Genomic DNA, 25,753 nt, shown 5'->3' with positions numbered 1-25,753 from the left:
ATTTCTGTTCTTATCCTGAAGCAAAGTTCTTAACCTGAAGCACTATTTCTGGGTTACCGGAGTCTGTAACCTGAAATGTATGTAACCTGAAGCGTATATAACCCGAGGTACCACTGTATAGGGAGTCTCTATAGAAGTATGTTAAAATGGGGTTTCAGAGTTTTTAGGGGGTTTTGAATATCTTCTGCAGATTTTTCAATTCCACTGTTCTGCATGGGACAATGACAATACAGGTATCGTATCGTGAAAATTGGAGGGTCTGGAATTCACCCTCTCTGCTTGCCTTGCTAGGTGACGCGAAGCCGCCATGGATATCGGAGGCCTGGAGACGGTGGTGGCCAATTCGGCCTACGTGTCGGCTCGGGGCGACGGCGGCCCGTCCTCGGGGCGTGACAAGAAGATGCGAGCCAAGCTGAAGTTGCCGCACATCACACAATGCGAGCATCTCAAAGACACCTTGGACCTGGATTTCAAATTCATCTGCCTGAGGCAGCCCATTGGGAAGAGGATCTTCCAGCAGTTTCTGGAGGACACGCCGCAGTTCATGGCGGCGGCGGGACTGTGGGAAAGCATTGAGGAGTACAACACATCAGAGGAGGCCATGAGGGGCTCCACTGCCCAGGTGACCATCAACAAGTACTTCGACTCGGCCTCGAAGGAGTTCTGCTCCTTCCTGGAGGAAAAGGCCATCATGAGGGTCAAGGAAGACAGCAAGCACAGCCACGGAGACCTCTTCAAAGAGTCCGAGAAGCAGCTGCTCAAACACCTGGAGGAGAAGGCCTTCGCCCCCTACAAGGAGAGCCTCTTCTTCTACCGCTTCCTCCAGTTCAAGTGGCTGGAGGCCCAGAGCGTGACGGACGAGTGGTTCATGGACTTCCGAGTGCTGGGCAAAGGGGGGTTCGGGGAGGTGTGCGCCTGCCAGATGAAGGCCACCGGCAAAATGTACGCCAACAAGCGCCTCAACAAGAAGAGGCTAAAGAAGCGCAAGGGATATGAGGTGAGGAGGGCTCCGCGGTGGAAGATGTTCCTGGTGGCTTTAGAGCAAATAAGAGATCTTCTTGGTGGCCTTATAGAGTAAATAAGAGATGTTCCTGGTGGCCTTAGAGTAAACTAGAGATGTTCCTGGTGGCCTTAGAGTAAATAAGAGATTTTCCTGGTGGCCTTAGAGTAAACAAGAGATGTTCCTGGTGGCCTTAGAGTAAGTCAGAGATGTTCCTGGTGGCCTTAGAGTAAGTTAGAGATGTTCTTGGTGGTATTATAAATTAGAGATGTTCTTGGTGGTATTATAGAGTAAATTAGAGATATTCCTGTTGGTCTTAGAGTAAATTAGAGATGTTCCTGGTGGCCTTTGAGATGTTCCTAGTGGCCTTAGAGTAAATGTTGAGGTTGGCCACTGGAAAACAGGATGCTGTAAAAGGCGGGCCACTGGCTGCATCCAGGAGAGCTCTTCTTAGGTCCTTCATGGTGTTCAGGTCATAGAACGACAGAGTTGGAAGGGACCCCCCAGAGTCCACCACCTCCCAAGGGAGACCGGTCCACTGCCCAATGGCTCTTGCCGTCTTCCTGATATTTAGTCGGAATCTCCTTTCTTGTAACGTGAAGCCACGGGTTCGAGTCCTACCCTGCGGAGCAGGAGAAAACAAGCTTGTTCCCTCTTTCACGTAACACCCCTTGAGATATTTAGAGATGGCTGTCATCTCTCTCCTCTCTCTATTCCCAAGCTAAACACCTTGGGGGTTTTTAAGAATGGCCATCTGTCATAGATGCTTTAGCTGAGATTCCTGCTTTGCCAGGGGTTGGACTAGATAATAACAACAACAACAACAACAACAACAACAACAACAACAACAACAATAAAATTTATTTATACCCCGCCCTCCCCAGCCAGAGCCGGGCTCAGGGTGGCTAACACTAGTAAAATTACAGTAAAAAACATAATGGGGGGGGGGGAACCAATTTAAAATGCAGGTTAAAATGCAATTTAAAATGCAGCCTCATTTTAATAGTAGCCCATAGATCAAAACCATAAGAGGAGGGAAACATAAGGGTCAGACCGAGTCCAAACCAAAGGCCAGGCGGAACAGCTCTGTCTTGCAGGCCCTGCGGAAAGATGTCAAGTCCCACAGGGCCCTGGTCTCTTGTGACAGAGGGTTCCACCAAGTCGGGGCCAGTACTGAAAAGGCCCTGGCCCTAGTTGAGACCAATCTAACCACCTTGCGACTTGGGACCACCAAGGTGTTGTCATTTGTGGACCTTAAGGTCCTCCACTGGGCATACCAGGAGAGGCAGTCCTGTAGGTACGTGGGTCCTGGGCTGCATGACTCTTGGGGGTCCCTCCAACAACACGAAATAACTTTCTCCCGCCACCAGAACGCCCTCTGCGAACTCAGCCAGGTTGCACAAATTTTCACCAGGCATTCTGGTGTCTGCAAACTGTCCCCGAAAATGGAGTCTGCAGTACGGTGGCTGTGGGGATCATGGCACCCTCAGCTATTTTATTTATTGCATGCATATTCCACATTTTTTTCCTCAAGGTGGAGTGGGCATGGTTCTTTCAACCTCCTCATTTTATCCCCACAACACCCCTGTGAGGTAGGCCAGGTAGAGAGAGTCAGGGACTGGTTGCAAGGTTTCACCTGGTGAGCTTCATAGCTGACTGGGGATTCAGATTTTGGTCTAACCACTACATCGGGACGTGGGTGGCGCTATGGGTTAAACCACAGAGCCTAGGACTTGCTGATCAGAAGGTCGGCGGTTCGAATCCCCACAACGGGGTGAGCTCCCATTGCTCGGTCCCAGCTCCTGCCAACCTAGCAGTTCGAAAGCACAAAAAGCAAGTAGATAAATAGGTACCGCTCCAGCAGGAAGGTAAACGGTGTTTCCATGTGCTGCTCTGGTTTGCCAGAAGTGGCTTAGTCATGCTGGCCACATGACCCGGAAGCTGTACGCCGGCTCCCTCGGCCAATAAAGCGAGATGAGCGCCGCAACCCCAGAGTCGGCCATGACTGGACCTAATGGTCAGGGGTCCCTTTACCTTTACTAACCACTACACCTTAGATATTGACACACAAAGGCCCTCATACCCCTCCTGTTTAACAGCGCTCAATCAATCAATCACTTTATTTGCATGCCGCCTTCCCAAAGTTAAAGGTAAAGGGACCCCTGACTGTTAGGTCCAGTCACGGACGACTCTGGGGTTGCAGCGCTCATCTCGCTTTACTGGCCGAGGGAGCCGGCGTTTGTCCGCAAACAGTTTTTACAGGTCATGTGGCCAGCATGACTAAGCCGCTTCTGGTGAACCAGAGCAGCACACGAAAATGCTGTTTACCTTCCCGCCGGAGTGGTACCTATTTATCTACTTGCACTTTTGACGTGCTTTCGAACTGCTAGGTTGGCAGGAGCAGGGACCAAGCAACGGAAGCTCACCCCGTCACGGGGATTCGAACCGCCGACCTTCCGATCGGCAAGCCCTAGGCTCTGTGGTTTCCAAAGTTAGAACCATGCCAAAGGCTGCTTGCAACATATTTTAAAAATTACATAGTGTCAGGAGCGAGGCAGCAGTAAATCACAATGTGCGACTCTTTGTTTGCCAAAACAACTAGAGTAAACTAGGTCAGGGCTGTGAGGCCTAGTGAGCACAACGACTCACAGCAACTCATCAGCTTGCTCCATGAAGCAGTTGCTGGGAATGAAGGTCCCCGTCTCCCCACAGCTATCTCAGTCCCCTCCTCTCCAGGGTTTACCCCAAGCAATCGGAGACTGTGTCTGCCTACAGCCAACCTATCCTCCGCCCTTTTCATGCCTCTTCTTGTCCTGGGAGACCAGTGAGGCAAGAAGTAAGGGAAGGCTTCCTTGAGAGCTACCGAAAACCTTTCTCCTTATTCGTTTAGTCGTGTCCGCCTCTTCGTGACCCCCTGGACCAGAGCACGCCAGGCACTCCTGTCTTCCACTGCCTCCCGCAGTTTGGTCAAACTCATACTGGTCGCTTTGAGAACACTGTCCCACCATCTCGTCCTCTGGCGTCCCCTTCTCCTTGTGCCCTCCATCTTTCCCAACACCAGGGTCTTTCCCAGGGAGTCTTCTCTTCTCATGAGGTGGCCAAAGTCTTGGAGCCTCAGCTTCAGGATCTGTCCTTCCAGTGAGCACTCAGGGCTGATTTCCTTCAGAATGGAGAGGTTTGATCTTCTTGCAGTCCATGGGACTCTCAAGAGTCTCCTCCAGCACCAGAATTCAAAAGCATCCATTCTTTGGCAATCAGCCTTCTTGATGGTCCAGCTCTTCTTCTTTAGTAAGCCGCCCTAATGCCTTATCTCAGAATTGTAGAATTGGAAGGGGTTCCCCATGGTCATCTAGTCCAACCCCGTGCAGTGCAGGAATCTTTTGCCCAATGTAGGGCTTGAACCCACAACCCTGAGATTAAGTGTCTCCTGCTCTGCCGACTGAGCTCTTTCTCCCCGTCCTCCTTCAGTGAAAAATCCCTGCCACAAACCTACTGCAGGGTCATGCCTTTTGCACTTGGCTGTGTGAACGTAGTCGTGAGGTCGCCTCAAGGCCACCTGCCTTCGAATTCAGGCAGCTGCAGGAGCGGGGAGGGTACTATGGCCTTGAAAGCACGCAGGTGAAGTCAGAAAAGGATGATACTGTATCTTTCGCTCCATAAGACACACTTTTTTCTTCCTAAAATGTAAGGGGAGAGGTCTGTGCGTCTTATGGAGTGGATGTGTGGTCCCTTGAGCTGAATTGCCCAGGGGCGAAAAGCAGATCATCCTTTTTTTTTTTTTTTGGAAAGAGGGAAGGGGTTGTTGAAACAAAGCCACTGATCGTTTGCCGATTGGGAGCAAGATAAGGGACGCTAGCAATAAAGGAGGCTGTCTGGGAGGGGGGGAGGTAAAAACAGCAAACTTGCCAGGAGAGGAGGCAGGAAGACTAAAGCAACAAGGAGAGAAATTGGAAGAAAAGGAGGAGCAAAAACTGCTCCAGCTAAGGAAAAAACACTAAGGCAAACAAGAGGGAAGGAAGTGTTGAAAGGAAACAGCTGATCAGTGGGATCGGGAGAGAGATAAGAGAGGCTAGGGGAGGCTGCCTGGGAGGGGGGAGGTAAAAGCCCATGGATCCTCAGGATTTTTGCATTGGGTCACCCCAAATTCACCATCAGATCACATAGCATGTCCATGGCTACAGCCTGCACCAAAAAACCCCCACGCACCCACTGTTTCATGGGGCCGCAATGGCACAAAAACGTGGTTACAAAGCACAGATCCACATGGATCCTCAGGATTTTTGCATTGTTGTTGTTGTTGAGTCGTTTAGTCGTGTCAGACTCTTCGTGACCCCCTGGACCAGAGCACGCCAGGCACTCCTGTCTTCCACTGCCTCCCGCAGTTTGGTCAAACTCATGCTGGTAGCTTTGAGAACACTGTCCCACCATCTCGTCCTCCGTCGTTCCCTTCTCCTTGCACCCTCCATCTTTCCCAACATCAGGGTCTTGTCCAGGGAGTCTTCTCTTCTCATGAGGTGGCCAAAGTCTTGGAGCCTCAGCTTCAGGATCTGTCCTTCTAGTGAGCACTCAGGGCTGATTTCCTTCAGAATGGAGAGGTCTGATATTCTTGCAGTCCATGGGACTCTCAAGAGTCACCTCTAGCACCATAATTCATAATTTTTGCATTGGGCTACCCCAAACTCACCGTCAAATCACATGTCTGTGGCCACAGCATGAACCACAAAAATCATACATCCACTGTTTCATTCAGAATATTTTTTTTTCTTGTTTTCCTCCTATAAAAACTAGGTGTGTCTAATGGTCAGGTGCGTCTTATGGAGCGAAAAATGTGGTAAATCCTTTTCCTGCAGGCAGGAAGAGGGTACAAAATTCACAGCTGGATATCTGGTCCTCGGTGCCCATTTTGACTCATTTCTTGAACCACCGAGAAGCAAAGAATGCAAAGGGGTCTTTCCTTAAGGCCCTTGAAGCTGATTGGCATCCAGCCTTCTGATTGGCTGAGAGCCCTATATATACATCCTGGGTCAGGCCCAAAGGTGGCCATTCTGGTTGTGGGGAGCAATCAGCAAGGTGGGGTTTGGGGCTGGCTGGCCGGCACCCTTGAACCCAGGGCGGTTGAGGGGTTGTGAAACAACAACGCCATATTTATATGGGTACTTACTCAGAAGATGTATAAAAAACAACAACTGTACTCAAAGGAATCATTAGGAAAATAAGAAATATTTAGGGTGGGGCTTGCTCAGGACACCGTATTACCAAAATCCACCCCGGCTTGCAAGAATAAAATAAATAACATTATTGGTGAAAACAGTTAAAAGCAACCATTTAAACATTTTTTAAAAAATTATCACCAGCAATAACAGCCCTGAGACCACCAGGTATAGGGCAGTATATAAATTCATCCAATCAATCAATCAATCAATCATAAATTAAAAACATGTTAAAACCCACTTTGATATTCTCCTTCACCTTCCACTGCTCAACCACAGACCTCAATTCAAGAAGGTTCTGGAAAGATGCAGGAATGAGAGAAGAGGCGTGTGTGATGTTGCGGGTGATATCATTCCAATCAAATATCCTTTATTAGGCATAGCAAACCGCACATTATCAAACAGACGCCGTATACAAATTGTGCAAAATACGAGCTCACCATAACAAGGTTTGTCCCGGTCAGATCTTTAACTGCAGAGGAAATCAATTTGCGTAAAAAGTACAATACAACACGACCCCATCACCGATCAATTAAGAACCGCAAAATCTCTTTATAATCGCCCAGTCTTTCTACGTGGACAGCACTCAAAAATTCAGCCACTATTAAAGTAATTTGATCGTTCCTGTCCGAGAGCAAGTCCTGAACCGTTGGTATCATAGAATTCAGCCTATTGAGTTGTAAGGCCTCTAATAATTGTCTTCTGGCATAAATGCCAAAATCACAAGAAAAGAAAATATGCTCGTGTTGATATCATTATTCCTCCCAAGAACTGGGGGCCAAGCGTGTTGTTCTTCCTCTGATTTTTTTTAATTTTTATTTTTAATATAATTTTTTTTTAGTTTTTTTAACATATCATTCTCAACAGTAATTAAACATACTTTTACATCTTATTCAAATTTTTGACTTCCATCAATCCTGTCTGAAAATTTTCCTGTCTAATCTCTTAGTATGCATTTCTTATCTTCCCTATTACATTTCAAACTCATAACCAATATATCTATCTTTTTATACTTTGTAACACTTCGTATATTTCTCCTTACAAAACTTATTGTAATCCTACTAGCGTAATTTGTTGATTACAGTTGCTCTTCAAATAATTCATATACTTCTTCCGATCTTCTGTAAATCTCTGGTCCCGCAGGTTTCGAATCCTTCCTGTCATTTTGTCCAATTCTGCATAGTCCATTAATTTCGTCTGCCATTCTTCTTTCGTCGGAATTTCTTCTTGTTTCCATTTCTGGGCTAACAATACTCTCGCTGCAGTTGTTGCATATAAAAACAATTTAATATCTTGCCTATTAATGTCCTGACCTATAATACCAAGTAAAAATGCTTCTGGTTTGCAAAAAAAATGTGTATTTCAACATCTTTTTCATCTCGTTATATATCATTTCCCAGAAGTTCTTTACTTTTTTACATTCCCACCACATATGATAAAATGTTCCTTCTGTTCTTCCTCTGATTTTATCCTAATAACAACCCTTCGAGGTAGACCAGGCTGAGTGGCAGTGTGTGAGAACAGTAGAGCCCTTTGACTGGATCAGGCCTGAGGCCCGTCTGTTCCAGCAGCCTGTCTCACCAAGGCCCCCCAGACCCCCCAGTGAGAAGCCTGCAAACGGGACCCGAGTTCAAGAGTCGCTCTCCCCTACTGTGAATCCCTGCAACCGTCATTCAGAGGCATAGGCCGCCTCCAAGGCTACTGGGGTACTGGGTTTCAGGCAGGATGTTGCCCCAGCCCTACCAGGCGAGGCTGGAAACCATAGAATCGTAGAACTTCAGTTCAAAGGGAACCCCAGCGATCATCTAGACCCACCCCTTCAACGCAGGAATCTCAGCTAAAGCAGCCAGGGCAGATAATAATAATAATAATAATTTTTTATTTATCCCCCGCCCTCCCCAGCCAAGGCCGGGCTCAGAGCGGCTTACAAGCAATAATAAAAACAAGATGGCCGTCCAAACTCCTTCTCCGAGAAAGGAGAAGGAATCGAACCGTTCCGCTGCAGAGCTACAGCCCCCAAAATGCATAGATTGTTTTTGTCACATCGTGCAGCCAATGGTGAAAAAGTGCGAGAGCAGTTTTCAGCTGTGCGGTGCCATTACGGCACAGGCAGGGCCGGATTTAGGTTTGACGAAGCCCTAAGCTCCTGAAGGTAATGGGGCCCTTTATATGTCCAGCTGTCCTTTGTCAACAACAAATTTTCACTTTTTTGTGTTGAATATATAATCATATATATACACGGGTGGCACTGTGGGTTAAACCTCAGAGCCTAGGACTTGCCGATCAGAAGGTCGGCGGTTCGAATCCCCGCGACGGGGTGAGCTCCCGTTGCTCGGTCCCTGCTCCTGCCAACCTAGCAGTTCAAAAGCACGTCAAAGTGCAAGTAGATAAATAGGTACCACTCAGGCGGGAAGGTAAACGGCGTTTCCGTGCGCTGCTCTGGTTCACCAGAAGTGGCTTGGTCATGCTGGCCACATGACCCGGAAGCTGTACGCCGGCTCCCTCGGCCAGTAAAGCAAGATGAGCGCCGCAAACCCAGAGTCGCCCAAGACTGGACCTAATGGTCAGGGGTCCCTTTACCTATATAATCATATCAATCTTTATTACTGTCCAGAGACCCAACAAATCTTTACAAAGCAATACACAATTCATACAGCCTACCTCCAGGTTAAACAAGCATTTCGTTCAGAATATAGGGATCATTGGTTCTTGCAACCACCGATAAAAACTTTGCCACTGCTAATGTTCTAGCGTTTGTCCGCTCTTCCAATAGGAACGTGACATAGTGAGCCTCTGATTTTCCCGGGAAAGGTACCAGCAAGGGTAATATCAGTTCAGCCCTGGCTTGCTCATATTTCGCACAGTGCAGCAAAATATGTTTTATGGAATCGATGTCTTGAGCACACGAGCAAAGTCTGTCCTGGTACGGAACTCCTCTCAACCTGCCATACAACACTGCAGAAGGAAAGATGTTTAGTCTGGCTTTGGTGAAAAGCCTTCGATAATTTGGTACTGTCAGGTTTTTAATGTAAGATGTTAACTTAAAGACATGCCCATATTGTACTCCTACTGCCAGCGGACTACAGACTGCGTGTGATCGAGATCGCAAGTCACTGTGTCCATTATCCCATAATCTTTGCTTTAACGTCTTTAGGGCGCCTTCATAACCCAGGTAATACAGTTGGGGGGGGGGTGACAGACCAATAGAGGTGGCTTTTTTAGCCATGTTTTTCTGCCATTTGCTGAATATATGCTAGATGGTCATTGATGGACCTGATAGGTATCTCAAGCCATTTGCACACAACAAATTGGAACCTACACAACACAAAACGCTGTTGCTGCATGTAGGTTTTATTTGTTTTTTATCTTATATTTTGGAAATGTAAATCTAGGGTGTTTTTTCCTTAGAAAAATTTTTGGGGGCCCTAAGCTATAGCTATTGCTTTCAGGACTCGGGTGGCGCTGTGGCTTAAACCACAGAGCCTAGGACTTGCTGATCAGAAGGTCGGCGGTTCGAATCCCTGTGACGGGGTGAGCTCCCGTTGCTCCGTCCCTGCTCCTGCCAACCTAGCAGTTCGAAAGCACGTCAAAGTACAAGTAGATAAATAGGAACCACTCTGGCGGGAAGGTAAACGGTGTTTCCGTGCGCTGCTCTGGTTTGCCAGAAGTGGCTTAGTCATGCTGGCCACATGACCTGGAAGCTGTACGCCGGCTCCCTCAGCCAATAAAGCGAGATGAGCGCTGCAACCCCAGAGTCAGCCACGACTGGACCTAATGGTCAGGGGTCCCTTTACCTTTACCTTTAAGCTATAGCTTATTTAGTTTACACTGGGCACAAGTGAATTTCTAGCATTGCGAATTCTAGCTTTGCCATTGCGTGTGTCCACAGCATCCAAGGTGTGCAAAACGAGCGAAGTCACATGTCCCTGAGTCGCAGGGGGTTGGACTAGTAGACCTTTGGGGGTCCCATCCGTCTTGGCAATTCTGTGCAAGGTGTTGGGAACGGCCTCTGCGCAGCTGTGTGCGTGATCTCCTCCCTGGCCTGGTGTCCGATGGGGTGAGCCACGTGCACGGCCGGCTCACGACAACCGTGTCTCCCTCTCTCAGGCGAACCGGCCTGCTTCCCATCCCGGGATTATTTTCAGATGAAGCAAATTAGCCACCTTAATCCCCACCGGGGCCAATTATTACCCCGTAAAGAAGCTTGCCGTTTAGCCGCTTGCTGGCCTCGATGGGGGATCTGGCGAAAGAGGTGTCAGAGAACATCAGCGTCAGCGGTTTCGCGGCGGGGAGGGTGGTGTGTGAGATAGGAACCATGGAATTGCAGAATCGGAAGGGGCCACGAGGGTCCCCTTTTGCCCAGTGCGAGACTCGAACCCAAAACCCTTGCTCCATCAAGCGATGCCCATAGACACCCATAGATCTGATGGCAGTTCACAACAAAAAAAATGACAGCATTGCAGCAGGAGAAATGGGTTCTCTAACCTCATCTGTCTGCTGAGAAAACTCTATGTGGGACAAGAAGCTACAGTTAGAACTGGATATGGAACAACTGACTGGTTCACAATTGGGAAAGAGTACGACAAGGCTGTATATTGTCTCCCTGCTTATTTAACTTATATGCAGAATTCATCATGCGAAAGGCTGGGCTGGATGAATCTCAAGCCGGAATTAAGATTGCTGGAAGAAATATCAACAACCTCAAATATGCAGATGACAAAACCTTGATGGCAGAAAGTGAGGAGGAATTAAAGAACCTTTTAATGAGGGTGACAGAGGAGAGCCCAAAATATGGTCTGAAGCTCAACATAAAAAAAAAAACTAAGATCATGGCCACTGGGCCCATCACCTCCTGGCAAATAGAAGGGAAGAAATGGAGGCAGTGAGAGATTTTACTTTCTTGGGCTCCATGATCACTGCAGATGGTGACAGCAGTCTCGAAATTAAAAGACGCCTGCTTTTTGGGAGAAAAACAATGACAAGCCTAGGCAGCATCTTAAAAAGCAGAGACATCACCTTACCAACAAAGGTCCGTTTAGTAAAAGCTCTGGTTTTCCCAGTAGTGATGTATGGAAGTGAGAGCTGGACCATCAAGAAGGCTGATCGCTGAAGAATGGATGCTTTTGATTTCTGGTGCTGGAGGAGACTCTTGAGAGTCCCATGGACTGCAAGAAGATCAAACCTCTCCATTCTGAAGGAAATCAGCCCTGAGTGCTCACTGGAAGGACAGATCCTGAAGCTGAGGCTCCAAGACTTTGGCCACCTCCTGAGAAGAGAAGACTCCCTGGAGAAGACCCTGATGTTGGGAAAGATGGAGGGCACAAGGAGAAGGGGACGACAGAGGACGAGATAGTTGGATAGTGTTTTCGAGGTTACTAGCATGAGTCTGACCAAACTGCGGCAGGCAGTGGAATACAGGAGTGCCTGGCGTGCTCTGGTCCAGGGGGTCACAAAGAGGCAGACACGACTAAACGACTAAAGAACAACAAACTGGAAAGGGGAACCAGCCACCCCAGAACAGATCCTGGGTTGTGAATGATTGACAGGTGACCATCTTCAACGTGACACCGGACCGTCTTCCTAACCCGCAGTTCACCCAAGAGTGCAGCCCCAGCAGAAAACCTTCCAGGGTTATTTTCCTGCAAAAAAGCTTCCTTTTCACAAATTAATTAACAAATTATGCAAATTGCAAACGTAGGTCGGCGCTCGCGTCTTACATTTAAAGCACTCTTTGAATGTTTAAGCAGCTCTCAGTGCCCTATGCACTGAGTCCCCCCCCCCAAATCCTAGGAATTGTAGTCCCCCCCCTCCCCCACAACACAGCTACTCTAGCTGTAGCTGTCAAAGTGCATTGGAACTAGTTGAACAGCACCAAAGTGCATTGAAGAGGATTGCTGGGGTGCTGCCTTTAACTGTCAGCAGGTGGCGCTGTTTCATTACCTTCCCCTGCTCTGAAGAACATTCTGCTTGAAGGAATGGCAAGTTTGGTGGCAACCTTAGGGGTGGCAGGAGGAGTGAGGGAAGAACCATTGCCTTTGCCTAAATATGTCATATGAATAATGTGATTCTGGCTTGATTTGCAGTCAGCGAAGAGGCTGGGAAAAAGAATTGGTTCTGTCTCCAACCAGGTGCCCTCCAGGTGATCTTACTGCAGCTCTTATCAGCTCTGGCCAGCTTCCCTGGCTATGTGCAGTCCATAATTCTGTGGACGCAGTTCCAAATTCAGCATTCTCAACTTGCTTGCTTAAACAAAAGCAAGTTTCTAGACCTTAAGGTGCTTCAGCCAGCCGCCACCTCCCTCTCCTTATTTCACCTGCCCAGGTGTGTCAGCTCCCTCTTCCTTCATCTCAGGGTTGCCCTTGTAGAACTCAGCAAAGATGGGGGGCAAAACTAGAATGAGTTGGCTCTGCTCTGGCGCCACCTACTGTTGGCCTCCCTTGTCTTCTGCCAATAGACCCCTATTCCAATGTTGAATTCCCAGCATTTGGCGGTTTCAGATGAATCTGGTCTCGCTGCCCCGTGAGTGGCAGAAGCAGATTAAAATTATGGAAGCTTTCTTAATCTACATAATTCAGACAGGCTGCGGTACCCCACCTCTTCCAGCTGTGGAAGAATAATTAATCATTGTTGTAATTTAGTTGTGTCCGACTCTTCGTGGCTTTGTGGACCAGAGCAGGCCAGTTTGTAGCTTTGGGCATTGCATTTGCATTGTTTTTTGAATTCCCGTAAGCCGCCTTGAGCCCTGGTTTGGAGAAAGGGTGGGAGATAAATAAAGAAATCTGTTTATTTTATTTTATAGATTTCTTTATTTATATTGCACCCTTTGTGGGAGGGTGGGGGGAGGGAGGGGAAATGGGGGGAGAATAAGGATGATATGTTTTTGGATAATATATTTTGTTTTTATTTTGAATTAAAAAAATAAATTAAATTAAATTAAATTAAATTATTATTATTATTATTATTATTATTAATAATAATAATAATACAAAGACTTGAAGTCTGAGCCAAAACATGTGCAAACACCCTCAGTGACCTGCGCCCCCTGTTTCTCGCTCGTTTTCTTTTTCCCCCAAAATGCTTTTTATTGAGATTTAAGAACACCAACACCGACCAACAAAAACATCAAATTACATATTACATATATCCTACTTTATGCTCCATAGAGCCGTTGACTTCTGTCCTTCTCTTCCGGAGGGTTTTCTTATTCCAATCTATAATTCACAGTTTCACTGGTTAAAAATTACACCGTGACATAATATTTAATTCGATCCTGCCAACGTTTTCCTATTTCTACAGTTCTCACCTTATATAAACCATGAATTTACTCCATTCTTTCTGGTACTTCGTCTCCTCCTAATTGCGAATTCTGTGTGTCAGTTTTGCCATTTCGGCGTATTCAACCAACTTTATCAGCCTTTCCCTTACAGTCGGAATCTCCTGTGACTTCCACTTTTGGGCTATCAAAACTCTAGCTGCTGTTGTTGCATACAAATATAATCTTCGGTCTGTCTTCTTAATATCTTCTCCCACCAAGCCTAGCTTTTTGGAAAAGTATATTTAAACGTCTTTTTCTCGCCCGTTTTCTTCCAGGGTGCAATAGTGGAGAAGAGGATTCTCGCCAAAGTCCACAGCCGATTCATCGTCACCCTGGCGTATGCCTTTCAAACCAAAAATGACCTCTGTCTCGTTATGACACTGATGAACGGAGGAGACCTCAGGTGGGAGACCCTTTTACAGGGCAAAAATGTCAGGATCGTGCTCTCCAAACCGGGCCGGGATGTTCTGCCTGTAGTGCGGCCAACGTAGATACAGTGGTGCCCCGCAAGACGAATGCCTCGCAAGACGGAAAACTCGCTAGACGAAAGAGTTTTCCGTTTTGGAGGTGCTTCTCAAAACGAATTTCCTATGGGCTTGCTTCACAAGACGAAAATGTCTTGCGAGTTCCTGCGTTTTTTTTTTCCTTTCCCCCCCTTTTTCTAAGCCGCTAAGCCGCTTATCTGCTAAGCCGCTAAAAGCCGCTAAACCGCTAATAGCGCTAATCCGCTAAGCCGTCAATGGGCTTGCTTCGCAAGACGAAAAAAACGCTAGACGAAGAGACTTGCGGAACGGATTCTTTTCGTCTTGCGAGGCACCACTGTATACTCCCACAGACCTCTTCTGTCCCGGGGCAAATCCTGACTGCCGGGTCATTTTTACAGATTCTGCCACCGGAGATCTTAGATCAGGGCTCAGCAAACTTTTTCAGCAGGGGGCCGGTCCACTGTCCCTCAGACCTTGTGGGGGGCCAGACTATATTTTTTTGGGGAGGGGGATGAATGAATTCCTATGCCCCACAAATAACCCAGAGATGCATTTTAAATAAAAGGACACATTCTACTCATGTAAAAACACCAGGCAGGCCCCACAAATAACCCAGAGATGCGTTTTAAATAAAAGGACACATTCTACTCATGTAAAAACACACTGATTCCCGGACCGTCCGCAGGCCAGATTGAGAAGGCGATTGGGCCAGATCCAGCCCTGGGTCTTAGTTTGCCTACCCATGTCTTAGATCTTAGTGGGGTAGGATTGCAGAGGGTACGGGTCACAATTATTATTATTATTATTATTATTATTATTATTATTATTATTATTTTATACCCCGCCCATCTGGCTGGGTTTCCCCTGCCATTCTGGGCGGCTCTCAACAAAATGTTAAAAATACAATAAAACATCAGACATTAAAAACTTCCCTAAACAGGGCTGCCTTCAGATGTCTTCTAAAAGTCAGATAGTTGTTTATTTCCTTAACATCTGATGGGGGGGTGTTTCACAGGGCAGGCGCCACCACCAAGAAGGCCCTCTGCCTGGTTCCCTCAATTCTCGCAGGGATGGAGGGAACCACCAGAAGGCCCTCGGAGCTGGACCTCAGTGTCCGGGCTCAACGATGGGGGTGGAGACGCTCCTTCAGGTCTACTGGGCCTTTGAGGCCTTTGAGGCCGTTTAGGGCTTTCAAGGTCAGCACCAACACTTTGAATTGTGCTCGGAAACGTCCTGGGAGCCAATGTAGGTCTTTCACGACCGGTGTTATGTGGTCTCGGGGGCTGCACCCAATCTGACAACCAGTGCACCTCTTTCGTTTCAGATAGTACATGGGAAGACGAACCTTAAAAGCCCGGGACACAAATTTTCGCGGCTCGGGTGCCTCATTTAACAGAAGCAATGTATTTAGTGTTAACTCTGGAAGTCTGTACAGTGGTAAAAGGTAAAGGTAAAGGTACCCCTGCCCGTACGGGCCAGTCTTGACAGACTCTGGGGTTGTGCGTCCATCTCACTTAAGAGGCCAGGGGCCAGCGCTGTCCAGAGACACTTCCGGGTCACGTGGCCAGCGTGACATCGCTGCTCTGGCGAGCCAGAGCCGCACACGGAAACGCCGTTTACCTTCCCGCTGGTAAGCGGTCCCTATTTATCTACTTGCACCCCTATTTATCTACTTGCTTTCGAACTGCTAGGTTGGCAGGCGCTGGGACCGAGCAGCGGGAGCGCACCCCGCCACAGGGATTCGAACCGCCGACCTTTCGATCGGCAAGCCCTAGGCGCTGAGGCTTTAACCCACAGCGCCACCTGCGTCCCACCCCTGTACAGTGGTACCGTGGGTTAATAAACTTAATTTGTTCTGGAGGTCCGTTCTTAACCTGAAACTGATCTTAACCAGTGGTACTACTTTAGCTAATGCCCCCCCCCCTGGGGCCGCCACGCGATTTCTGTTCTCATCCTGAGGTAAAATTCTTAACCCGAGGTCCTATTTCTGGGTTAGCAGAGCCTGTAACCTGGCGGATATTTTGTTCTGTGGGCATCCCGCGTTTAGGAAACGTGTGACGGGATTCGATTTGGGGCTTTGCCTCCCTTCCCAGGTACCACGTCTATAACGTCGACGAGAAAAACCCCGGCTTTTCGGAATCCAGGGCGATCTTCTACACGGCTCAGATCATTTGCGGCCTCGAACACCTCCATCAAAACCGCATCATCTACCGTGACCTCAAGCCAGAGAACGTCCTTTTGGACGATGCAGGTAAGGGAAGCAACACGCTGAAAGATCCAGGAATTTTCCATGTGTGGTTAAACCTTGGAACTCCCTGCCACATGAATGGCCTCCAACCCGGAAGGCTTCCAACATTCCCAAATAAGTGTAACTTTTCATTTCCTATTCCAGATGTCGCACCCAGTCTGTCAATTGGTTCCTTATGATGGCTTCTTCTTTCTCTCGCCCCCCCCCCCCCCATTCAGGGCACGTGCGGCTGTCAGATTTGGGCCTGGCGGTGGAACTGGCAGAAGGAAAAGATAAGACCAAGGGCTATGCGGGCACGCCAGGTGGGCACACCATTATTCAGGGTCCTCCTCTTCAGCTGCAGTTCCTGCGATTTAGCTGCGACTCCTGCATCACAGCGGGTTGGGCTAGATGACCGCTGGGGGATCCCAGCTCTGCAGTTCTGTGATTCTGCGGTTCTTCCTCCCTTCCTTTCCCTACAGGGTTTATGGCCCCAGAACTCCTTAAGGGAGAGGAATATGACTCGAGCGTGGATTACTTTACCCTGGGAGTAACCCTCTATGAGATGGTCGCCGCAAAAGGACCTTTCCGCAGCCGCGGGGAAAAAGTACGGCATTTATTTTATTTTATGTCATCGGATTTATACACTCCTTTTCTTCCTAATGTCTCAACAAATGAAACTGATTTGTAAAAATGTTACATGGAAAAAATATCGGAGACATTACATATACTTCTGTAAAACAAGAAAATCTTTAATAAAAAATAAATTTAAATAAAAATCAAATTTATACACTGTGGAAAACAGAAAATCAAAGCAATTAGGGTTGCTCTATTTCAAGAAGTAAAAATCTGGACACTAAAGTTATTGAGCTTTTCTTGGGAAAAGGCCCAGAAAGTTGTTGAGCTCAAAAGTTAGAATTCGCGCAAAAAAGGCAGAGAATTATACTCAAACACACGCTTCCTGGTTCTGTTGGCAAAAACCCGGACATTTTGCCGATTTCCCAAAAATTCCCCCAGATGCTAATTTCGACATTTGAATCCCAGATAAGTCCTGGAAATACTGGACGTATAGCAACCCATTTACACAGAGGATACAACAATAGCAAGACTGGCAGACGATAATTTAAGTCTTTTGAAAAGTTTAACTAACGCAAAAACAGATCTTATTTTATTGATCGCTTGTACCTTGTTCTCCTCCGAGGAGTTGGAGAGAAAAAGTTTGGGTGCTTAGATTATTGATATTAGTCAATAGCATCTTTGCCCCCCCCCCAAAAAAAGGTTTATTTTTCTTAATGTTATAATGTATATAAAACAGAGCTAGCAATCGTAACAACAGATGGAAAACAAAACTATAAAACAAGCACGGAGAACGAGTTCAGTCGCTCGTGGGTTGAAATAGCAAAGTCCAAGTAAAGATTATCAGCTTATTATTCTAGTTATCAAGTCTAGTTCCAGATTCCCCAAGCTTGTAATTATTATTATATTTATTTATTTATTTATTTATTTATTTATTTATTTATTTACAGTGGTGCCTCGCAAGACGAAAAGAATCCGTTCCGCGAGTCTCTTCGTCTAGCGGTTTTTTCGTCTTGCGAAGCAACCCTATTAGCGGCTTAGCGCTGTTAGTGGCTTACCAGCTAAGCGGCTAAGCGGCTATTAGCGGCTTAGAAAAAGGGAGAAAAAAACGGAAAAAAACGCATAGGAAAAAAAGCTCATAGGGAAATTTGTCTTGCGAAGCGCCTCGAAAAACGGAAAACCCTTTCGTCTAGCGGGTTTTTTGTCTTGCGAGGCATTCGTCTTGCGGGGCACCACTGTATACCCCGCCCATCTGGCTGGACCTCCCCAGCCACTCCGGGCGGCTTCCCAAAAAAATATTAAAATACAGTAATGCACCAAACATTAAAAGCTTCCCTAAACAGGGCTGCCTTCAGATGTCTTCTAAAAGTCAGATAGTTGTTGTTCTCTTTGACATCTGGTGGGAGGGTATTCCACAGGGTGGGTGCCACTACTGAGAAGGTCCTCTGCCTGGTTCCCTGTAACTTGGCTGCTCGCAGGGAGGGAACCACCAGAAGGCCCTCAGAGCTGGATCTCAGTGTCCGGGCAGAACGATGGGGTTGGAGACGCTCCTTCAGATATACTGGACGGAGGCCATTGTATTGAAAATGACGCTTTTGTATATGTGATAAGGGAATGCCAAACCATCTTAAAATTGTCTGAAGCCGTTGTCGAAATCTCAGAATGTGCATAGTTTCCCCCCGTTATTGCTCTATTCCAGAGTGAGGGGCACCAAGCACCCGCAGTAATATTTTGGTCTGTTTTCTGTTGAGTCGCAATTACTATTTGAGCTGCCGAGATCATATATCAATTCTTTTGACAACATACCTACGTCGGTGTCATCAAAAATATTCAGCAGCATCGATTTTGGATGACAAACAATAGCTCCTTTTAATAATGTTTGGCGTCAAAGCTAAATGACAGAAATCTTGCACCAACTTACATTCCCACCATAAATGATAAGCGGTGCCAAGTTTATTGCAAAGCTCGACTGGTAGAGCTCGAGACTGTTAATCTCACGGTCCTGGGTTTGAATCCCACATGGGGCAAAAGATTCTTGGGGGTTGGACCAGAGGACTCGCAGGGTCCTTTCTAACTTTCCAATTCTATGATTCTATGAATTACTAGGTAATAAAGTCCTGAATGGGGCAACTGTGCCCCTGAAGGACCAGGTGCGCAGCCTGGGAGTCATTTTGGACTCACAGCTGTCCATGGAGGCACAGGTCAATTCTGTGTCCAGGGCGGCTGTCTACCAGCTCCATCTGGTAAGCAGGATGAGACCCTGAGAACTGTAGAAATTTGAAGACGTTAGGTAAAGGTAAAGGGACCCCTGACCATTAGGTCCAGTCGTGGCCGACTCTGGGGTTGCGGCGCTCATCTCGCTTTACTGGCCAAGGGAGCTGGCGTACAGCTTCCGGGTCATGTGGCCAGCAGGACTAAGCCGCTTCTGGCAAACCAGAGCAGCGCACGGAAACGCCGTTTACCTTCCCGCCAGAGCGGTACCTATTGATCTACTTGCACTTTGACGTGCTTTTGAACTGCTAGGTTGGCAGGAGCAGGGAACGAGCAACGGGAGCTCACCCCGTTGCGGGGATTTGAACCGCCGACCTTCCGATCGGCAAGTCCTAGGCTCTGTGGTTTAAGCCACCGCGCCACCCGCGTTGAAGACATTAGCAGGGCTGAAATAAATCTTATGTCATGGTCTAGTTATCACTAAGGAACTGTGGATCAGAGATCGGAATAAGAAAACCTGCGGAAGGGAGGGAAATCAATGCTCTGTAGAGCATAAAGAAAGATAGATGTAAAAGGTTATGAAATATTAGTGTATTTTGTTTGTGCATATAAAATGAAAACTTAATAAAAAGCATATATTTTTTAAAAAAGAAATACTGCCCTTCAATGAGGCCAAACTTAGATTCACAAAATGTTTAGGGGTATGCGTCCCCCCAGGAAAAAAAGCACTGGACCTTAATATTCCCAAGGGGTATGAATATTATGGTACTTATTATTAACAAAAAACGAGACCGCATAAAGATGTTCCGCCTTTCTGCATGCGATGGGGAGGCAGAAAAAGCTTTTTAGAACAAGGCCCAGCACTTTGCTCCTTCCTGCCACAGGTAGAGAACAAGGAAGTGACGCGTCGTATCCTGAACGATCCTGTCACGTACCCGGATAAGTTCAGCGCCGAGTGCAAGGCCTGCTGCGAGGGGCTGATGATGAAAGACCCGGCCGCTCGCCTGGGGTTCAAGGACAACGAATGCGCGGAGTTGAAGAAGCACCCCGTTTTCCAGAAGATAAACTGGGGCCGCCTCGAAGCAGGTAAGGACCTCCAGGGGTTAAGTGGGATCACCCGACTTCTGAGCCATTATGCTAGCCATAGCTGTCAAGCGTCCCTTGTTTGGCGGGCCAGTCCCTCATCCCAGCGCCGTGCCCCACTGCTGTCCCTTATTGATGATGTCCCTTAAATTTCCCGGGTTTCAAAGGAAGCAGCTCCTCTCCCTCTCCCCCTCCCTGCCGGCCAGGGAGGAGGGAGGCTCCAACTGCGTTGCTCGGCTGCATTGCTCACCCAATAAGGAGTCTGAGAACGACTGGGGGGGTGGAGCTTGCATGCCTTGTGCCAATCAAATCGGCCGCCTTGCCTGGGGACTTGCCTTTGCTCAGCGCTTCCCAGCGGAGAGGGGACGGCGGTTTTCCTTGCTGCATCCCCTTTGCCGGGTTGCTGCGCTGTGGGAACCACCGCTTGGGGCTTCGTTTGGCTGCTGGTTGACTAAAAGCCCTTATTTTGGCTGCTAATCCCTTATTTTCGAGGCTGTTGGTCCCTTATTTTCAAATCTGTAAATTGACAGCTATGGCTTGGTTGGTACACTTATGAACATTACCATATATCTAAGACCTCAAAATTCCTGTCGCACTCCCTTCCCCCTTCCGCTTCAGGACTGGTGGAGCCCCCCTTCGTGCCGGACCCCAAGGTGGTCTACGCCAAAGACATTGGCGACGTGGGCGCTTTCTCCACGGTGAAGGGTGTCGTGCTTGACGAGACGGACAAAGCCTTCTACGATGATTTCTCCACGGGCAACATCCCCATCCCTTGGCAGGAGGAGATGGTTGAGACGGGCGTCTTCGGAGAGCTCAATGTCTCTTGGGCCAAGGGCACCACCCCCAGGGATCTGGACCGCAACGCACCTCCAACAAGCACCTCCAGCAAGTCGGGGACCTGCCTGCTGCTCTGAAGAGAGACGGGGTGTGTGTGTGTGTCTCCGGACACCAGGACTCCGGCCGCTGCAGCAGCCATTGCCGGACTCGCAACAGGGACCAGCTTCCGGCTGGCAGGCGATGCCCACTAGGCTGCGCTGCCCATCCAGAGCTGGGTGGTAGTGGAAAGATGCCGGGCATTGCAAGCCCCCGGGGCCCTTGCTTTCTCCACCAGAAACAGGACTCTGCTTCACTACGTGGCGAGGGCAATGGGGAACTCTGACCACTAGGCTCTGCTACCCTCCTGGCGCACCCGGGAGGCCCTCCCTAATTTTAATTAAATTTTCAGTCTGCAAGGAGGTTCACACACACACACACACACACACACAGGGGACTCCTGGGTTTGAATAGGAAGCGGCAGCTATCAGTTAGACGGACAAGGGAGGGGGGGGCTTGTGTTCTGAAGAAACTGGGATGGGGGCACATCAAATACATTCAAGGCATCTGGTGTGGGGGGGGCAGTTCCTCATCCCTGTTTCACACTGGCGCACTTTACTGGGGGTGTGTGTGAATAATTATGGTGCTGAACGAACGAAATAATTGATCCCATCACCGGCATTTATCCTCGGTTGTTTAACTTCTCTCACCTATCTCCCCCTCGAGAGTTAGAGGTTATGGAGAAGGGGCGGTATCTGGGAGGGGTCTGGAACCCCCAAAATGGGGGTAGTTTGGGGGTTTCAGTCCGGCGGGGGTGCAAGGTAGCTCTTTGTTGCGAAGCCGCAGTTCGCACCCGACGACAATAAACAGGTTTGCTGTGTAGCTGAAGAACGCTGCGGGCTTCTTGGCGTGGGCACTGCGACGGGTGAAGGATCGTCGAGTCGGAAGGGGGCCCCCAGCGGCCATCTAGCCCAACCCTCTGAAATGCAGGAATTTCAGCTAAAGAATCCCTGACAGAGGGCTGTCCAACCTCTGCTTAAAAACCTCCAAGAAAGGAGAACCCGCCACTTCACAAGGGAGCCAAACAGAAAGTTTTTCCCGATGGCTAGCCATAATCTCCTTATAATATGGATCCACTGGATCGGGTCCTGCCAGTGGAGGTCATAGGACCACTTCTCGCCCCCCAAGTGTGCTTAATTCTTCTTCTTTTTCCCCTTTAGCACCAGCAGAGTCTTCCCTCCCCAATGCAATGCAGTAGCAGCTTCCGAGGTTATTTTCCCCTCTCTCCGAACCACAGCAGGAAAGGGTTAAATCTGCCACCACCACCCCCCCAAAAAAACACCTCTCCTAGTAATAGCGGGTGCCATTCACATTCTAGAAAATCTAAGCATCAAGTCACGGAATCATCAAAGAGTTGGTTCATTGACTCCAAGGGAAAGAAGCATTTAATGTCCCTCCCAGGCTGGCCTATAAACGGGGGAATTGCAGAGACACCCCCTTTCCTAAATCTTAAGGGGACCTGCCGGCAGTCAGTATTGACAGTACTGAGCGATGTCGACCGACGGTCTGATCCGAAATGGCGGCTTTCTACGGAACAGGCGGGGAACTGGAAGCAAGTGCCAAACTCAGCATCCTGGCAAAGCCTAGCTCTCTCGCCCAGTGGCATAGCAAGGTTAGATGGTACCCGGTGCGGATAATTTCTTGTCCCTGTCCCCCCTGCCCATATTTTGAAATATAGTTGGACTCCCAAGAGACTGTGATCTACCCACAGTATAAAAAGACTGGCTGTGATCTACCGCCGAGCTCAGCATCCCGTGAAGCCTAGCTCTCTGGCCCGGTGGCATAGCAAGGTTGGGTGGTACCCGGGGCAGAAAATTTCTTGCCCTGTCTCCCACACATTGAAATCTAGTTGGACTCCCAGGAGACTGCAATCTACTCACAGTATAAAAAGACTGGCTGTGATCTTAATAATAATAATAATAATAATAATAATAATATAATTTTTTATTTATTCCCCACCCTTCCCGGTTCAGCCAGGGAGTGTGGGGCTGTCAAAACGAAGTGGTGAAACTACCCCCCTTTCCCCCGACGGCTCGGGGTAGGCAGGAGTTGCGGGCAGGCGGTGCACCGAATGTCCCCCCCCCCCGGTGATGACGCCTGGGGCAGCCCACGCCCACTGCACCCACCTTTCTCCGTCCCCGCTCTCGCCTCCCTTTCAAAGCAGGTTTCTAGACCTCATGGGCGTCGAGCTTTGCCAGTGAACGTCTGCTGGCTTTTCCAAAGTCCGGCTGGAGGGATCTGGGACGGAAACAGGGCAGGGGATCTGTGCCCTAGATAGCCCCCGGCCTCTCCCCACAAGTCATAGAGTTCGAAGGAAGAGCGAGGGTTCATCTAAGCTCAACGGTTTCGCCTCTCGGCCAGGCGAATGTGGCCCGAAAGAAAGCAGAGCAAGACTTGGGGGTTTTTTGGGCAGCGGCACCAAAAACGGGGTTTGCGGCGCAGAACTAACACAAAACCTCGGCGCTCGACGAGGTTGGATTTTGGGGGCATTAACTTGTGACCCTGAATTGTCAATTACGCAGTTTGGGGGTGACGTGCGGGGTTCGCAGCACTAAATTTTGGCATTGGTTTGAGGGCATCCAGAATTTTGGGGTCACACATTAATGGAGCGACTTAGAGGGGTAGCAGTTCCCTGCGGTGTGTGTGAGAGAGAATAAAGGTAAAGGTAAAGGTACCCCTGCCCATACGGGCCAGTCTTGACAGACTCTGGGGTTGTGCGCCCATCTCACTTAAGAGGCCGGGGCCAGCGCTGTCCGGAGACACTTCCGGGTCACGTGGCCAGCGTGACATTGCTGCTCTGGCCAGAGCCAGAGCCAGAGCCGCACACGGAAACTCCGTTTACCTTCCCGCTGGTAAGCGGTCCCTATTTATCTACTTGCACCCGGAGGTGCTTTCGAACTGCTAGGTTGGCAGGCGCTGGGACCGAGCAGCGGGAGCGCACCCCGCCGCAGGGATTCGAACCGCCAACCTTTCGATCAGCAAGTCCTAGGCGCTGAGGCTTTAACCCACAGCGCCACCTGCGTCCTGAGAGAATAGAGGCATCCTATTTTGATGTCACGCTGGCCACGTGACCCGGAAGTGTCTCCGGACAGCGCTGGCCCCTGGCCTCTTAAGTGAGATGGGCGCACAACCCCAGAGTCTGTCAAGACTGGCCCGTACGGGCAGGGGTACCTTTACCTTTACCTATTTTTAAGGCACCCTCCATTTTCCTGTTGTTGAAAGGTTCCAAGAAAGTCCTTCCCGCAGCTTGAAGTTGAACCGTGGAACTCCCTGCCACCGACTCGGATGGATTTAAAAGAGGATTGGACAAATTTACGGAGGAGAGGGCTATCACCGGCTACAAGCTAGGATGTCTCTATGGTCTGCCTTCGCGGTCAGAGCTGGCAATGCTTTTGAATCCCACTTGCTGGAAACTGCAGGAGGCGAGAGGGGTCTTGCGTTCGAATCCCGCTTGTGGGTTTCCCATAATAGTCACTGTGGGAGCAGGATGCCAGTGGCCTGATTCAACAGGCTCTTCTTATTTAAGGACCTGCATTAGAAATAACTGGGTGGTGTTGTTTTTTTTAAAAAGCACCAAACAGCCCAGTTAATTGGGAACACTCTTGCAACAGATTTATCATTCCTATTACGTACACAGGATGCGGGTGGCGCTGTGAGTTAAACCACAGAGCCTAGGACTTACAATCAGAAGGTCGGCGGTTCGAATCCCCGCGACGGGGTGAGCTCCCGTCACTCGGTCCCTGCTCCTGCCAACCTAGCAGTTCGAAAGCACGTCAAAGTGCAAGTAGATAAATAGGTACCACTCCGGCGGGAAGGTAAACCAAAAGCGGCTTAGTCCTGCTGGCCAGCTCCCTCGGCCTACAGAGCAAGATGAGCGCAGCAACCCCAGAGTCGGTCACAACTGGTCAGGGGTCCCTTTACCTTTAACTTTATTACGTACATGGGTTGCTCAGTTAAATGCTGCAGTCCTAGAAAAAGATGCAGAGTTTGAATCAAAAGGGGCGGCGGACGCAATCGCACACCTGGGTCCTAACGACAACAATCTTGCGGGGTTGTCCACCGCCAACAGCCGTAGCTGGTCCACACAGCATATTGCCTTAGCCCGCGTTGCTCAGGTTTTCAAAGGGACGCCTTCCTTACAGTCTCCCAGTCTGCCACTAAGAATCACACACACACACACACACACACACACACACACAAAGACTTCCTATTGCACATTGACTTCTGTTGTAAACAAAATCTGCCCTTCTTCCCTTATGGGGTACCCAAGAGCCCGTATAGAGTCCTTTGCAGGTTCTCCATCGGTCGGAGAAAATAACAGAGGCCAACCAGAGAATATCGAGAAGTAAAGCGGCTAGTAAGCCTGATCTTTATTAAAGCTGTTGCAACCAAGCAAGTTTCAAGATCCATGAAACAGCAGATGCATGAAGGTGTATGTGCTTTGGTTTAGCAGGAATGATCCCTTATGGAGTTAAATTGACTAATTTGGACAAGTACCCTTTTTAGAATGGTTTTTTGCAGATGGGTTTGAAAAGTTGAGAACCATGGGGCTATCTAAATTCTAACTGGACTCAGTTTGAATTGGGCAAGTGTCTCCAGGCTGCAAGGGACGCGGGTGGCGCGGTGGCTTAAACCACAGAGCCTAGGACTTGCTGATCAGAAGGTTGGCGGTTCGAATCTCCACGATGGGGTGAGCTCCCATTGCTCAGTCCCTGCTCCTGCCAACCTAGCAGTTCGAAAGCATGTCAAAGTGCAAGTAGATAAATAGGTACC

At 48.7% G+C, this 25,753-nt stretch overlaps 1 protein-coding gene across 1 annotated transcript; it reads left to right on the top strand.

The window, feature by feature from the left end:
• Positions 1–283: 283 nt before the first annotated feature.
• GRK1 (G protein-coupled receptor kinase 1) lies at positions 284–21,256 on the top strand. The gene is made up of 7 exons (XM_079951936.1): positions 284–997; positions 13,801–13,928; positions 16,104–16,261; positions 16,477–16,560; positions 16,720–16,844; positions 19,909–20,110; positions 20,726–21,256. Exons 1-7 carry the CDS (start codon positions 308–310, stop codon positions 21,019–21,021), a joined length of 1,683 nt encoding a protein of 560 aa, XP_079808062.1. The 5' UTR covers positions 284–307; the 3' UTR covers positions 21,022–21,256.
• Positions 21,257–25,753: the final 4,497 nt, after the last annotated feature.

This window comes from Podarcis cretensis (assembly GCF_951804945.1).
Source record: "Podarcis cretensis genome assembly, chromosome: 13".
Classification (NCBI taxonomy): Eukaryota; Metazoa; Chordata; class Lepidosauria; order Squamata; family Lacertidae; genus Podarcis; species Podarcis cretensis.
This window is presented reverse-complemented; position numbering and strand designations above follow the sequence as displayed.